Source organism: Oncorhynchus tshawytscha, linkage group LG08 (genome assembly GCF_018296145.1).
Source record: "Oncorhynchus tshawytscha isolate Ot180627B linkage group LG08, Otsh_v2.0, whole genome shotgun sequence".
Lineage (NCBI taxonomy): Eukaryota > Metazoa > Chordata > Actinopteri > Salmoniformes > Salmonidae > Oncorhynchus > Oncorhynchus tshawytscha.
In genome coordinates this window covers 8079844-8096381 of record NC_056436.1, presented here as the reverse complement: position 1 = coordinate 8096381, position 16538 = coordinate 8079844, and the positions used below count along the sequence as shown (strand labels likewise).

General features: G+C 45.3%; 1 protein-coding gene across 1 annotated transcript in view; it reads right to left on the bottom strand.

Moving 5' to 3' along the window:
• Nucleotides 1–1064: 1064 nt before the first annotated feature.
• Nucleotides 1065–16538, bottom strand: part of LOC112239530 (NHS-like protein 1) — a 57325-nt gene continuing 41851 nt past the window's right edge. Inside the window, exons 9-15 of the mRNA XM_042326235.1 lie at nt 16303–16538; nt 12751–13941; nt 12409–12461; nt 11191–11533; nt 9792–10305; nt 8667–8754; nt 1065–2939 (exon numbers count right to left, since the gene is read on the bottom strand). The exon at nt 16303–16538 is cut by the window's right edge and continues 118 nt beyond it. Of these exons, the coding sequence (XP_042182169.1) occupies nt 1802–2939; nt 8667–8754; nt 9792–10305; nt 11191–11533; nt 12409–12461; nt 12751–13941; nt 16303–16538 (3563 nt within the window). The 3' untranslated portion in view covers nt 1065–1801. The remainder of the gene's footprint in view (nt 2940–8666; nt 8755–9791; nt 10306–11190; nt 11534–12408; nt 12462–12750; nt 13942–16302) is intronic.

Below are 16538 nucleotides of genomic sequence, written 5' to 3'. Positions count from 1 at the left end.
TACATGTATATATATATCATATCTCTGACCCCTGACCTCTACAGTTCCTGTTCAGTCTGTCACCACAACAACAGATGTCAACAATACTGACATGTGTGTAAATCAGACAGCAGTACATTTTTACATTTTAGTCGTTAAGCAGGCGCTCTTATCCAGAGCAACTTATAGCAGCAATTAGGGCTAAGTGCTTTGCTCAAGGGCACATCGACCGATGTTTATTAACCTTGTCGGCTTGGGGATTTGAACCAGCAACCTTTACACACAGACACTCTTAACCCGCAAGTGGACCGTCTGTGTGTGTGTGTGTGGGCGTGGGCGCGGGCGTGCGCGTGTGCGTGTGTAAATCAGAACGCAGTAGACAGATCTCTGTCATAATATACTTTATTCAACTCATCATTAAGCCTTCTCCTCAGTCTGTACATCAGTCTGTACATCAGTCTCTCTCTCTCTCTCTCTCTCTCTCTCTCTCTCTCTCTCTCTCTCTCTCCTCACACTCTGCCCCTTCTCTCTCTCCATCTTTTACATGACCCTGTTCTTCTATCTATCCTTTCCCCATAACCACTCCACCTCTAATCTCTGTCTATCGTTCATCTGACTTCATCCTTATGGATATGTCATCTAAACACAATCTGTACACACTTTAACCTCTAACCTCTAAGCCCTAAACCCATATCTAGCACCAGGAATAATTCAGATAACCTATATAAAATGGGACTCCATTGTCTTCACATTTCTCAAATAAAATACACTTGAAAACTCATAGAACACAAAATCAATTGTTATAAAAATGTACAAAGTCCAGGTATTAAAGGTAAAGAAAAAATAAACGAGACAGAAGATACTTCATAATGAGATGAGGGAAGTGAAGCACGTACTACATTTACAAAAAAGACTCAATCAAATTATGTCTAATGTCAAAAAATGAAATAAGATGATTTAATTAATGAAATATTTATATTTTTTCTGAATTTCATTATTTTACTTTTAGATTTGTGTGTTTTGTTGTAAATTGTTAGATATTACTGCACTGTCGGAGCTACAGTAGGAAAAACAAGCATTTCACTACACCCGCAATAACATCTGCTAAATATGTTGATTTGTTTTAAAGAGGATTTAAGTATCAAATAATATAAATATAGGGTAACTTTAGCAGAATGCATTCCTCCAATCACAATCATGATTCCAAACAATAAGCCAATCACAATCAAAAGAGACATTCTCAGACATGCCCACTGCAGCAGTTGCTTCACTGGGAGGGACAGTTTGTCTTTGGTAACTGAAACCTCAAAATACATTTTTTTTAAATAATATAATACAATGTTGCTTTCTTAATCTCAAAATGGCTACTGCTGCATACTAAAACTAGATACAAGACTGAAACAACAGGTCAGAGAAAAAATAAACATTTATGTTACCCAATAATCTATGAACAGAGACAATCATCTTGTACCCGTGGAGGCTGGTGGAAGGAGCTATAGGAGGACGGACTCATTGTAATGGCTGGAATGAAATAAATTCGAATGGTATCAAACACATGAACCACATGGAAAACACAGTTTTGACTCCGCTCCACTAATTCCATTCCAGCCGTTACAAAGAGCCCATCCTCCCATTGCTGTGCTCACCAGCCTCCACTGTCCTGTACAATAGCCAGTCTGGTGGCTGGTAGGTTTTTTTTTCCGACAGTGTTCGACTTCCAACAATTTCCCCCGGGTGCAGGATACATAAAGTCTCCTAGATCCTGGACTGAAGCCTCTGTCCTGGGTATATGAGTAGGACAGCGACTCACCAGTCTGGTGCTCTAGCCGACCCACAAGACGGTATGTGTCTCCATAGACCTGCTCTGCTGCCAATCAAGGCTGCCATTGGTGGCCTCGGCACGTCCGTCAGTGAGCTTGGCCAATCCAAAAGTCTTGCAGGAATCGCAGCCCAGTCCGATGGTCACGGCCAACCCATCGCCCTCCATTGATTCGCCCTCCCCTTCCCGCTCTGAGATGGCAGTCATGGGGCTGCTGGGTAGTCGGCTGCGGGCAGCGAAACGCCGGCTGGCTGAGCAAGGGGGAGTGCGGGAGCGGGGCGGTCGCCACCCCCAAAGAGAGGGGGAGGGGGAGGGGTATGTGGGGGAGGACAGGGAGGAGAGAGGGAGCGTGCCCTCAGTGAGTGCCCACTCTGCCCTCCTCCTGTGTCTGTGTGTGGACTGGGACTGGGGTAGGTGTAGCGTCATTAGCTGGACAGTGTGTGTTTGTGCAAAGGACTGAGGGGTGTGAGTGTGTGACTCCACTCCAAGCTGCAGGTGTATGTCTGACAGGGGATGGCTCTGTGAGTGCTGGCTCTGTGAGCTCTGGCTCTGTGAGCTCTGGCTTGGTGAGCTCCGTGAGCTCTGACTCTGTGAGCTCTGTGAGTGCTGGCTCTGTGAGCTCTGGCTTGGTGAGCTCTGTGAGCTTTGACTCTGTGAGCTCTGTGAATGCTGGCTCTGTGAGCACAGGCTCTGTGAGCTCTGGCTCTGTGAGCTCTGGCTCTGTGAGCTCTGGCTTGGTGAGCTCCGTGAGCTCTGACTCTGTGAGCTCTGTGAGTGCTGGCCCTGTGAGCACAGGCTCTGTGAGCTCTGGCTCCGTGAGCTCTGGCTATGTGGTGTAACCATCATGTGTTTGGGGGCAGTACTGCGGAGTCTCTCGGCTGCAGACATGCGAGCTACAGGGTCGCAGCGACTTCCCTTCCTCAGGAGCAGAGCCTTGAAGCTGTCACTGCTGCTGCTGGCCCCTAACCTATGACCTCTCACCTTACTGGATCCTAACACCTCAAGAGGTTGCAGAAGGGCGAGGCTAGGGCTTGGAGGGGTCACTGGAGGAGTGGAGGAGAAAGAAGAGGAGGAGGAGAGGGGAAAGACACGGCATCGGTCTTCCTCAGAGTTCCTGCGCCCAAGAACTTTCCTCTTAGACCTGAGAGAGAGAGAGAGAGAGAGAGAGAGAGAGAGACCTGAGAGAGAGAGAGAGAGAGAGAGAGAGAGAGAGAGAGAGAGAGAGAGAGAGAGAGAGAGAGAGAGAGAGAGAGAGAGAGAGAGAGAGAGAGAGAGAGAGAGAGAGAGAGAGAGAGAGAGAGAGAGAGAGAGAACATTAATTGACTGATTATAGTCCCACTTACCACCAACCCAGTGAACCATCAAACCATGCTAATGACAGGATGCATTTGACACCTTATGCATGAGGGACTAGTTATAACATCATGTTTCACTACAGATACAGAGGGACTAGTTATAACATCATGTTTCAATACAGAGGAACTAGTTATAACATCATATTTCACTACAGAGGGACTAGTTATAACATCATGTTTCACTACAGAGGGACTAGTTATAACATCATGTTTCAATACAGAGGGACTAGTTATAACATCATGTTTCACTACAGAGGAACTAGTTATAACATCATATTTTACTACAGAGGGACTAGTTATAACATCATAGTTTCACTACAGAGGGACTAGTTATAACATCATGTTTCACTACAGAGGGACTAGTTATAACATCATGTTTCACTACAGATACAGAGGGACTAGTTATAACATCATGTTTCACTACAGAGGGACTAGTTATAACATCATGTTTCACTACAGATACAGAGGGACTAGTTATAACATCATATTTCACTACAGAGGGACTAGTTATAACACCATGTTTCACTACAGAGGGACTAGTTATAACATCATGTTTCACTACAGATACAGAGGGACTAGTTATAACATCATGTTTCACTACAGAGGGACTAGTTATAACATCATGTTTCACTACAGATACAGAGGGACTAGTTATAACATCATGTTTCACTACAGAGGGACTAGTTATAACATCATGTTTCACTACAGATACAGAGGGACTAGTTATAACATCATGTTTCACTACAGAGGGACTAGTTATAACATCATGTTTCACTACAGAGGGACTAGTTATAACATCATGTTTCACTACAGAGGGACTAGTTATAACATCATGTTTCACTACAGATACAGAGGGACTAGTTATAACATCATGTTTCACTACAGATACAGAGGGACTAGTTATAACATCATGTTTCACTACAGAGGGACTAGTTATAACATCATGTTTCACTACAGAGGGACTAGTTATAACATCATGTTTCACAACAGATACAGAGGGACTAGTTATAACACCATGTTTCACTACAGAGGAACAGAGGGACTAGTTATAACATCATGTTTCACTACAGAGGGACTAGTTATAAGGGACATCACACTACAGAGGGACTAGTTATAACATCATGTTTCACTACAGAGGAACTAGTTATAACATCATGTTTCACTACAGAGGAACTAGTTATAACATCATGTTTCACTACAGAGGGACTAGTTATAACATCATGTTTCACTACAGATACAGAGGGACTAGTTATAACACCATGTTTCACTACAGAGGGACTAGTTATAACATCATGTTTCACTACAGAGGGACTAGTTATAACATCATGTTTCACTACAGAGGAACTAGTTATAACATCATGTTTCACTACAGATACAGAGGGACTAGTTATAACATCATATTTCACTACAGAGGGACTAGTTATAACAGAGAGGACTAGTTATAACATCATGTTTCACTACAGAGGACTAGTTATAACATCATGTTTCACTACAGATACAGAGGGACTAGTTATAACATCATGTTTCACTACAGAGGGACTAGTTATAACATCATGTTTCACTACAGAGGACTAGTTATAACATCATGTTTCACTATAATAACATCATGTTTCACTACAGAGGGACTAGTTATAACATCATGTTTCACTACAGAGGGACTAGTTATAACATCATGTTTCACTACAGAGGGACTAGTTATAACATCATGTTTCACTACAGAGGGACTAGTTATAACATCATGTTTCACTACAGAGGGACTAGTTATAACATCATGTTTCACTACAGAGGGACTAGTTATAACATCATGTTTCACTACAGAGGGACTAGTTATAACATCATGTTTCACTACAGATACAGAGGGACTAGTTATAACATCATGTTTCACTACAGAGGGACTAGTTATAACATCATGTTTCACTACAGAGGGACTAGTTATAACATCATGTTTCACTACAGATACAGAGGGACTAGTTATAACATCATGTTTCACTACAGAGGGACTAGTTATAACATCATGTTTCACTACAGAGGGAACTAGTTATAACATCATGTTTCACTACAGATACAGAGGGACTAGTTATAACATCATGTTTCACTACAGAGGGACTAGTTTCATAAGAGGACTATCATAATAACATCATGTTCTACAGATACAGAGGGACTAGTTATAACATCATGTTTCACTACAGAGGGACTAGTTATAACATCATGTTTCACCACAGAGGGACTAGTTATAACATCATGTTTCACCACAGAGGGACTAGTTATAACATCATGTTTCACCACAGAGGGACTAGTTATAACATCATGTTTCACTACAGATACAGAGGGACTAGTTATAACATCATGTTTCACCACAGAGGGACTAGCTATAACACTCACCATCCACTAAAGGACTAGGCTTGACTATGGGGTGACCCCACCCCTAACTACACCCTCCAACCAATCAGTATTACCTGTTGTCAACACCACACCCACACACCTGGGTGGTCAAACGCGTGTGCCTTCCCAGAATGCACTGCTACAGAGAGATGCAGATGCCGGGAATGGTGTGTTAATGCTGCGTAACAACCCCAAAAATGTAAAATAATATACATATATTTATATATATACAGTGCATTCGGAAAGTATTAAGACCCCTTGACTTTTTCCATATTTTGTTACGTTACAGGCTTATTAAAAAAAAATAGCTTGGCTATTTTCAGGTCTCTCCAGAGAAGTTCGATCCGGTTCAAGTCCGAGGCCTGGCTGGGCCACTCAAGGACATCCAGAGAATTGTCCCGAAGCCACTCCTGCATTTTCTTGGCTGTGTTCTTAGGGTTGTTGTCCTATTGGAAGTTGAACCATCAACCCTGTTCATCTTTGCATCGTTCCTGACTAGTCTCCCAGTCCCTGCCACTGAAAAACATCCCCACAATATGATACTGCCACCACCATGCTTCACTGTAGGGATGGTGCCATGTTTGGCATTCAGGCCAAAGAGTTCAATCTTGGCTTCATCAGACCAGAGAATGTTGTTTCTCGTGGTCTGCAAGTCTTTATGTGCCTTTTGGCAAACTCCAAGTGGGCTGTCATTTGCCTTTTAGTGAGGAGTGGCTTCCATCTGGCCACTCTACCATAAAGGCCTGGTTGGTGAAGTGCTGCAGAGATGGTTGTCCTTCTGCAAGGTTCTCTCTTATCTCCACAGAGGAACTCTGGAGCTCTGTTAGCGTGACTATTGTGTCCTTGGTCTCCGCCCTGACCAAGGCACTTCTCCCCTGATTGCTCAGTTTGGCTGGGCGGCCAGCTCTAGGAAGTGTCTTGGTGGTTCTAAACTTATTCATTCTTACAGAATGATGGAGGCCACTGTGTTCTTGGGGATCTTCAAAGCTGCAGACATTTGTTGGTACCTTTCCCCAGATCTGTGCCTCGACACAATTCTGTCTCTGAGCTCTACGGACAATTATTTGGAGCTCATGGCTTGGTTTTTTGCTCTGGCATGTACTGTCAACTGTGGGACCTTATATAGACAGGTGTGTGCCTTTCCTAATCATGTCCAATCAACTGAATTTACCACAGGTGGACTCCAATCAAGTTATAGAAACATTTCAAGGATGATCAATGGAAACAGGATGCACCTGAGCTCAATTTCAAGTCTCATAGAAAAGGATCTGAATACTGATGTAAATAAGAAGGTACACAGAGTATGTAAATAAGGTGTTTCTGTTTTCTTTTCTTTTATACATTTAAAAATCAGTTTTTGCTTTGTTATTATGGGGTATTGTGATGTCATTATGGGGTATTGTGATGTCATTATGGGGTATTGTGATGTCATTATGGGGTATTGTGATGTCATTATGGGGTATTGTGATGTTATTATGGGGTATTGTGATGTTATTATGGGGTATTGTGATGTTATTATGGGGTATTGTGATGTCATTATGGAGTATTGTGATGTTATTATGGGGTATTGTGATGTCATTATGGAGTATTGCGATGTTATTATGGGGTATTGTGATGCCATTATGGGGTATTGTGATGTCATTATGGGGTATTGTGATGTTATTATGGGGTATTGTGATGTCATTATGGGGTATTGTGATGTCATTATGGGGTATTGTGATGTTATTATGGGGTATTGTGATGTTATTATGGGGTATTGTGATGTTATTATGGGGTATTGTTATGTTATTATGGGGTATTGTGATGTCATTATGGGGTATTGTGATGTCATTATGGGGTATTGTGATGTTATTATGGGGTATTGTGATGTTATTATGGGGTATTGTGATGTTATTATGGGGTATTGTGATGTCATTATGGAGTATTGTGATGTTATTATGGGGTATTGTGATGCCATTGTGGAGTATTGTGATGTTATTATGGGGTATTGTGATGTCATTATGGGGTATTGTGATGTCATTATGGGGTATTGTGATGTTATTATGGGGTATTGGGATGTTATTATGGGGTATTGTAATGCCATTATGGGCTATTGTGATGTTATTATGGGGTATTGTGATGTTATTATGGGGTATTGGGATGTTATTATGGGGTATTGTAATGCCATTATGGGGTATTGGGATGTTATTATGGGGTATTGTGATGTTATTATGGGGTATTGTGATGTTATTATGGGGTATTGTGATGTTATTATGGGGTATTGTAATGACATTATGGGGTATTGGGATGTTATTATGGGGTATTGGGATGTCATTATGGAGTATTGTGATGTTATTATGGGGTATTGTGATGTCATTATGGAGTATTGTGATGTTATTATGGGGTATTGTGATGTCATTATGGGGTATTGTGATGTCATTATGGGGTATTGTGATGTTATTATGGGGTATTGTGATGTCATTATGGGGTATTGTGATGTCATTATGGGGTATTGTGATGTCATTATGGGGTATTGTGATGTCATTATGGGGTATTGTGATGTTATTATGGGGTATTGTGATGTTATTATGGGGTATTGTGATGTTATTATGGGGTATTGTGATGTCATTATGGGGTATTGTGATGTTATTATGGGGTATTGTGATGTCATTATGGGGTATTGTGATGTCATTATGGGGTATTGTGATGTCATTATGGGGTATTGTGATGTTATTATGGGGTATTGTGATGTCATTATGGGGTATTGTGATGTCATTATGGGGTATTGTGATGTTATTATGGGGTATTGTGATGTCATTATGGGGTATTGTGATGTCATTATGGGGTATTGTGATGTCATTATGGGGTATTATGTGTAGATTGATGAGGATCATTTAAAAAAAATCCATTTTAGAATAAGGCTGTAACAAAATGGGGTCTGAATACTTTCCAAATGCTGTGTATATATATATATATAGAAAACAAAAACAAACATCTCAGAAAAATGTAATTTAAAACAAATAATATCTAAAAAGGGATCTCCAGGACCAGGATTCAGATATGTGGATATATGAGACGTGTACCATAGTGTGTCTGAAGAACATACAGTACAGGAGTGTCATCATGTGTCATTATCTGTTATCACAACATACCTGTGTATGGCAGCAAAGAGGTCTTCAGTAGTCCGTGGTGGTGCTGGTGTCACCATCTTCTCCGCTGAAGAAATATCAAACACCTCACCTGAGAGAGAGGGAGAACGCGACAGAGAGAGAGAGAAAGAGATTGTAGAAATCTGTGCAGAAACCATACTCCAAACCATACTTCGAGCTGATAGGCTGGAGAGACTGAAGCAGCCACTGGCCGAGACAGTGACAACTCCAAACCATACTTCGAGCTGATAGGCTGGAGAGACTGAAGCAGCCACTGGCCGAGACAGTGACAACTCCAAACCATACTTCGAGCTGATAGGCTGGAGAGACTGAAGCAGCCACTGGCCGAGACAGTGACAACTCCAAACCATACTTCGAGCTGATAGGCTGGAGAGATTGAAGCAGCCACTGGCCGAGACATTGACAACTCCAAACCATACTTCGAGCTGATAGGCTGGAGAGACTGAAGCAGCCACTGGCCGAGACAGTGACAACTCCAAACCATACTTCGAGCTGATAGGCTGGAGAGACTGAAGCAGCCACTGGCCCGAGACAGTGACAACTCCAAACCATACTCCAAGCTGATAGGCTGGAGAGACTGAAGCAGCCACTGGCCGAGACAGTGACAACTCCAAACCATACTCCAAGCTGATAGGATGGAGAGACTGAAGCAGCCACTGGCCGAGACAGTGACAACTCCAAACCATACTCCAAGCTGATAGGCTGGAGAGACTGAAGCAGCCACTGGCCGAGACAGTGACAACTCCAAACCATACTCCAAGCTGATAGGATGGAGAGAAGTCTATGTGTTTCCTGCAGCAGTGTCCTTCAGTCAAGGCTGTGAGGGTAGAAGGGGGAGAGGGTCAGGGAGAGAGAGAGCTGGAGGGGGTTGAGAGATTGATGGTCATCTCCAACCCAAAGGAAGGTAGAAGTCTTATAACCCAGTAAGAGATCTATGTAGGAGAGAGGGGAGAGAGAGAGAGAAGGAGAGACCGAGAGAGACAGAGAGAGAGTGACAGAGAAAGAGAGAGAGACAGTGAGAGAGGGACAGAGGGAGAGGGACAGAGAGAGAGAGAGAGACAGAGAGAGAGAGAGAGAGAGAGACAGACAGAGAGCTCCATAACTCACCATTGTCTTCTCTGGAGGTCAGGGACCCCGTGGAGCTGCTGGCCCCATCTGTGTCCAGGCTGCACCTCTCCTCCCTCTTCTCCCACTCCTCCCTCTCCTCCCACTCCATTCTCTCTTCCCCCAGTTCCCCCTCGTCCTCTTGGATGAACAGATCTGGCAGGAGTAGCTCCCCTTTCAGGCTGTCAGTAGACAGAGGACTGCTCAGAGAGTCTCTCCTCTCTTCCAGAGAGAAGCTTTCAAAATCATTGCTGTCCTCCTCCTCCATTGCTCCCCTCTGTCTGTCTTCCTCTTCACACTCCTCCTCTCTTCTCCCCAGCTTCTGCCAATTTTTTCTCTCCTCCTTCTCTTCTTCCTCCTGCAGCACCCAAATTTCCTCTGGTTCTGATCTCCCCAGCTCTGTGTATGGCACCGGGACACTCTGTGGCTGTCTGGGAACTGCTTCTGCCTCTGTGTCTGTCTCTCTCTCTGTCTCTCTCTCTGCCTCTCTCTCTGTCTCTCTCTCTGCCTCTGTGTCTGTCTCTCTCTCTGTCTCTCTCTCTGTCTCTCTCTCTGCCTCTGTGTCTGCCTCTGTGTCTGTCTCTCTCTCTGCCTCTGCCTCTCTCTCAGTGTCTGTCTCTCTCTCTGTCTCTCTCTCTGCCTCTGTGTCTGCCTCTCTCTGTGTCTCTCTCTCTGTCTCTCTCTCTGCCTCTGTGTCTGTCTCTCTCTCTGCCTCTGCCTCTGTCTCAGTGTCTGCCTCTCTCTGTGTCTCTGCCTCTCTCTCTGCCTCTGCCTCTCTCTCAGTGTCTGCCTCTCTCTCTGTCTCTCTCTCTGTCTCTCTCTCTGCCTCTGTGTTTGCCTCGTTCTCTGTGTCTGTCTCTCTCTCTGTCTCTCTCTCTGCCTCTGTGTTTGCCTCGTTCTCTGTGTCTGTCTCTCTCTCTGTCTCTCTCTCTGCCTCTGTGTCTGCCTCGTTCTCTGTGTCTGTCTCTCTCTCTGCCTCTGCCTCTGTCTCAGTGTCTGCCTGTCTCTGTGTCTCTGCCTCTGACTCTGCCTCTGCCTCTGTCTCAGTGTCTGCCTCTGCCTCTGTGTCTGTCTCACTTTCTGTCTCGTCCTCTCTCTCCGTCTCTGTCATCATCTCCAGTGGACAGGACTCCTGCTTTGGCTCTGCTACACAGGGTTCTGAAGGATAGGGGCTTGGTGGTAACTCTGCTACACAGGGTTCTGAATGATAGGGGCTTGGTGGTAACTCTGCTACACAGGGTTCTGAAGGATAGGGGCTTGGTGGTAACTCTGCTACACAGGGTTCTGAAGGATAGGAGCTTGGTGGTAACTCTGGTACACAGGGTTCTGAAGGATAGGAGCTTGGTGGTAACTCTGCTACACATGGTTCTGAAGGATAGGGGCTTGGTGGTAACTCTGGTACACAGTACTGTGACTGGTAGAACTTCAGGAAGGGGTATGCTGTCTCTGGCTCTGGTTGAGACTCTGTCTGGGTCTGTATCTCTGTCTGGGTCTGTATCTCTGGCTGGGTCTGTATCTCTGGCTCTGGTTGAGACTCTGTCTGGGTCTGTATCTCTGGCTGGGTCTGTATCTCTGGTCTGTACAGGTTTATCCCCAGTAAGGGTGGTGTCTCTGGGACAAAGGGCTCTGGAGGTGTACCTATCAATACGGGTGGGGGTGGTGGTGGTGGAGTGTCTGTCTGGTGTGTCCTCAGCAAGGGCGGGGGCATGATCGTGGGCTTCTTCAGGGCAACGGGAAGCTTCTGTCTGTGGGGGGAGGAGGAGGAGGGGGTAGCAGGGGAGTGTGTGGGTGTGTATGCCCACGCTGAGTACTCTGGTTGGCCGTTGGAGAGGCAGGGTGTGGTCTCCTGTCGAGGCGAAGGTTCTCCATTCTGTAGTGTGTTTTCAGCAGCAGGGCTAGAACATTGAAATACTGTTCTCAGTGGCCTAGAGAGAACAACAGGCTTCTTTGGGGTTCTCTCTTCAGCCTCAGTAAGCATGGCATCAATCCTTCCCACACTCTCTAACACAGTGCTGGTTAGTTTGGTATCCATGGCCGCCCCTCGCTCCTGGGCGCTGGTTAGCGTTATGCCATTTAGCTTAGCTTCTGTACTCTTTGCAATATGCTGGGCATCATTGGTTGACTTAGCATTGGTTAGCATACTGCTAGTTAGAGTAGCATCATTGCTGTCTTGGCTATGCTCAACATTATCTGATGTATGGTGGGTTAGCATAATGCTAGTTAGAGTAGCATCATTGATGTCTTGGCTATACTCAACATTAGCTGATGTATGGTTGGTTAGCATAATGCTAGTTAGAGTAGCATCATTGATGTCTTGGCTCTGCTCAATATTAGTTGATGTGTGGTTGGTTAGCATAATGCTAGTTGGGGTAGCGTTATTGCTTTCTTGGCTTTGCTCAACATTAGATGATGGAGGGTTGTTTAGCCTCTTGGTAGAGCACAGAGTGACTCTCTGAAGGGCTTGGGTTGTTATCAGGGGCCGGGGAGTGGGGGTGTAAGAGGGAGGAGGTGGTGGATGAGCGGGAAGAGGAGGAAGATGAGGAGGGCTGTTGATTGACAGGTCTGAATCCTCTGTGAGCTCAGGGGAAGGATGAGGAGGGAATCCTAGCAATGAAGTCACCTGACTGGCAGGTGTAATAGGTGAAAAGAAGGGGTGGGGTTGAGTCTGTCGCACTGCACAGGCATGCAAGGGAGGTGGGAGGGAAGGGGGAGAAGGTGGGGGAGTGGGGAGGGATGGCTGTGGTAGAGAAGGGGGAGAGGGGAGGAATGGCTGGGGTAGAGGAGGGGAGAGGGGAGGAATGGTTGAGGTAGAGGAGGGGAGAGGGGAGGGATGGCTGAGGTAGAGGAGGGGGAGAGGGGAGGGATGGTTGAGGTAGAGGAGGGGGAGAGGGGAGGGATGGTTGGGGTAGAGGAGGGGGAGAGGGGAGGGATGGTTGGGGTAGAGGAGGGGGAGAGGGGAGGGATGGCTGAGGTAGAGAAGGGGAGAGGGAAGATGGTGAGAGATGCACAGATCAGGGAGAGGAGAGGGGAGTGATTGGGTAGGGTAGGGTGGAGGTAGACAGGGAAGAATGCTGGAGCCGGGCAGGGGAGGAGGAGGGGGGAGAGAGGGATATCTGGAGTCGGAGGAGGTGTAGGAAGAGAGGGAGGAGGTAGAGGAAAAGGAGGAGAAGGGGGAGGAGAGGAGAGAGGACTTTCTCTCTGGGATGGGGGGTCTTGGCCCTCCTCCCCCTGGGCTAGAACGTGTCCTGGGAAGGGAGGAAGAGGAGGTGAGGTGGAGGGAGGAGGAGGAGATGAGGGGTGAGGAGTGTGTTTGGGGTGAGGAGGGTGTGAGGGGTGAAGGGGATGTGAGGGGTGAGGAGAGGGTTGGGGTGTTGCACTCGCTGGAGTATCCGCTGGAGGTGGAAGAGGCCAGCCGCTGGAGTCTCCCTGCCGTGGCAGACATTTTAGGAGAAGAGGCAGCCATTTTAGGTCCCACCAGCAGGCTCACCCCTCCAGCACTGGCTGAGCGGGGGACAGATGGGTGAGGCTGCTGGTGGCACGGGCTGGAAGGGTAGTTTTGATCCTGACCAGGCTGTTGGTGGAAGCTGTGGAAGGGAGGGGCATGGTTGATCTGACTGTATGTTTCAGCACCTGCCCTGCCCCCCCTGCCCACACTGCTACAGCGGGGGACCCATGGGTCCTCGAACACCCCTGGAGAGAGTGGAGGGGAGAGGGGAGCAGGGCTGGAGGTCAGACTCCCCTTCGTGACCACCTCTCCAGGTCCAGCAGTGTGGTTGTTGTAGTTGTAGCGCAGCGTTTTCCCCCGGCCAGGTTTAAACCGTAGCGAGGTGGAGCGCGTGGGTGGAGCGGGAGGCCTCTTTGACTTCCTCAGAGAGATACTGCCTGACAGGTTACGGCTGTTTCCATGGAGACCACAGTGGTCCCGGTTACCGTGGGGACTGCGGTTGCTGCCGGTAGCGTAGTCGTGGCCGTGGGACTCGGAGCAGCTGTAGTCGGTCTGACAAGAGGAGGAAATGGAGGTGAAAGGATGAAGGGGGGAGGAGCGGCTGGAGGGTAAGAGGGGCTCGTAGCTCCAGTCCTCCCCCAGTAAGGTGCTCTGACTTGGGAATCTTCTGCTCCGACCCTCCCCTGACTGGCTCAGGAATTCATGATCCTGGAGAGACAGACAAGACAGGCAGGAGGAACATTAACTTTTTATGGCTGCAAGGGCAGTAATTGAGTAGCTTGGATGAAAAGGTGCCCATTGTAAATGGCCAGCTGCTCAATCATAGTTGCTAATATTTGCATATTATTATTAGTATTGGATGGAAAACACTCTGAAGTTTCTAAAACTGTTTGAATTATGTCTGTGAGTATAACAGAACTCATATAGCAGTCAAAAACCTGAGAAAATCCACTTTCTGTTTTTATTCTGGGGGTGGCAGATTTTCAACCAAGCTCTCATTGAAATTACAGCGAGATATGGATGAGTTTTCACTTCCTACGCCTTCCACTAGATGTCAACAGTCAATAGAACTTTGTCTGATGACTCTAATGTGAAGGGGGGACGATTGAGACAGGAAATAGTCCCCACTGCCACGAGTTGACCATGCTTTCACCATGCACGTTCACAGGGGAAGGACCTGCGTTCCACCGGTCATCTGAAGTCATTCTAATTCTCCGGTTGGAATGTTATTCAAGATATATGTAAAGAACATTCTAAAGATTGATTCAGTACATCGTTTGACATGTTTCTACTGACTGTTACGGAACTTTTGGACATTTCGTCACGTCATAGTGGACGCGCTTTGTGACTTTGGAATTGTTTACCAAACGCGCTAACCAAAGCTAATTGGACATAAATAACGGACATTTTCGAACAAATCAAGCATTTATTGTGGACCTGGGATTCCTAGGACTGCATTCTGATGAAGTTCATCAAAGGTAAGGAAACATTTATCATGTATTTTCTGGTTTCTGTTGACTCCTCCAACATGGTGGCTAATTTGGCTTCTGTTCTGAGCGCCGTCTCAGATTATTGCATGGGTTGCTTTTTCCGTAAACTTTTTTAAAAATCTGACACAGCGGTTGCATTAAGGAGAGGTATATCTATAATTCCATGTGTATAACTTGTATTATCATCTACACTTGTATTATCATCTGTATTTCTGTTGAAACGATGTGGCTATGCAAAATCACTTGATGTTTTTGGAACTAGTGAATCTAATAAGCCAATGTAAACTCAGATTTTTTTATATAAATATGAACTTTATCAAACAAAACATGCATGTATTGTGTAACATGAAGTCCTATGAGTGTCACCTGATGAAGATAATTCAAGGTTAGTGATTAATTTTATCTTTATTTCTGCTTTTTGTGAATGCTATATTTCGCTGGAAAATGGCTGTGCATATTGTGGTTTGGTGGAGACCTAACATAATCGTTTGTAGTGCTTTTGCTGAAAAGCCTATTTGAAATCGGACACTTTGGTGGGATTAACAATAAGATTACCTTTTAAAATGATAAAAGACACATGTATGTTTTAGGAATATGAGATTTCTTTGGTTTGAATTTGGCGCCCTCTATTTTCACTGGTAGTTGTCATATCGATCCCGGTATTGGGATTGCAGCCATAACAGGTTTTAACATGACTAGCACCAGCAGTAGAATAGCCTGACCATAGAGCAGGAGGCCCTATAGCCTGACCATAGAGCAGGAGGCCCTATAGCCTGACCATAGAGCAGGAGGCCCTATAGCCTGACCATAGAGCAGGAGGCCCTACAGCCTGAGCATAGAGCAGGAGGCCCTATAGCCTGACCATAGAGCAGGAGGCCCTATAGCCTGACCATAGAGCAGGAGGCCCTATAGCCTGACCATAGAGCAGGAAGCCCTACAGCCTGACCATAGAGCAGGAGGCCCTATAGCCTGACCATAGAGCAGGAGGCCCTACAGCCTGAGCATAGAGCAGGAGGCCCTATAGCCTGACCATAGAGCAGGAAGCCCTACAGCCCGACCATAGAGCAGGAGGCCCTACAGCCTGAGCATAGAGCAGGAGGCCCTATAGCCTGAGCATAGAGCAGGAGGCCCTACAATATCATAATAATATCATGATAATAATAACAATAACAACAATATAAATAATAATAACAACAATAACAATAATATAAACCATAATAATCACAATAACAACAATACAAATAATACTAAAAACAATAACAATAATGTGAATAATAATAATTATAATGAATAATAATTAATAATAATATAATCTAAATAATAATAATAGGAATAACAAAACTCTAAAATTAGAATTATAATAACATATAACAACAATATACATAATAATAATAACAAGAACAACAATATAAATAACAATAATAACAACAATAACAATACTATACACCATAATAATAACAATAATATAAATAATGATAATATTAATAACAATAACTATAATATAAATCATAATATAACAATAATATAGATAATGATAATATTAATAACAATAATAATACTAATAATATTATGTACTCACCATAGAGCAGGATGCCATGCTGCAGAATGTCCTGTAGGGGGTGCTGAGGCAGCTGCTCTCAGAGCTCAGGGAGGACAGGACATCCTGACAGGGGAGGCTGTGGAACCCCTCTCCTCCATCTTCACCCCCCAGGGAGACACTGCCCATGGAAGAGGAGGGGGTGAGGCTGAGGTAAGGCGTGAGGGAGGGGTTAGGGGTGAGGGTCGGGGTGAGAGAGGCCATCAGAGAAGAGATAC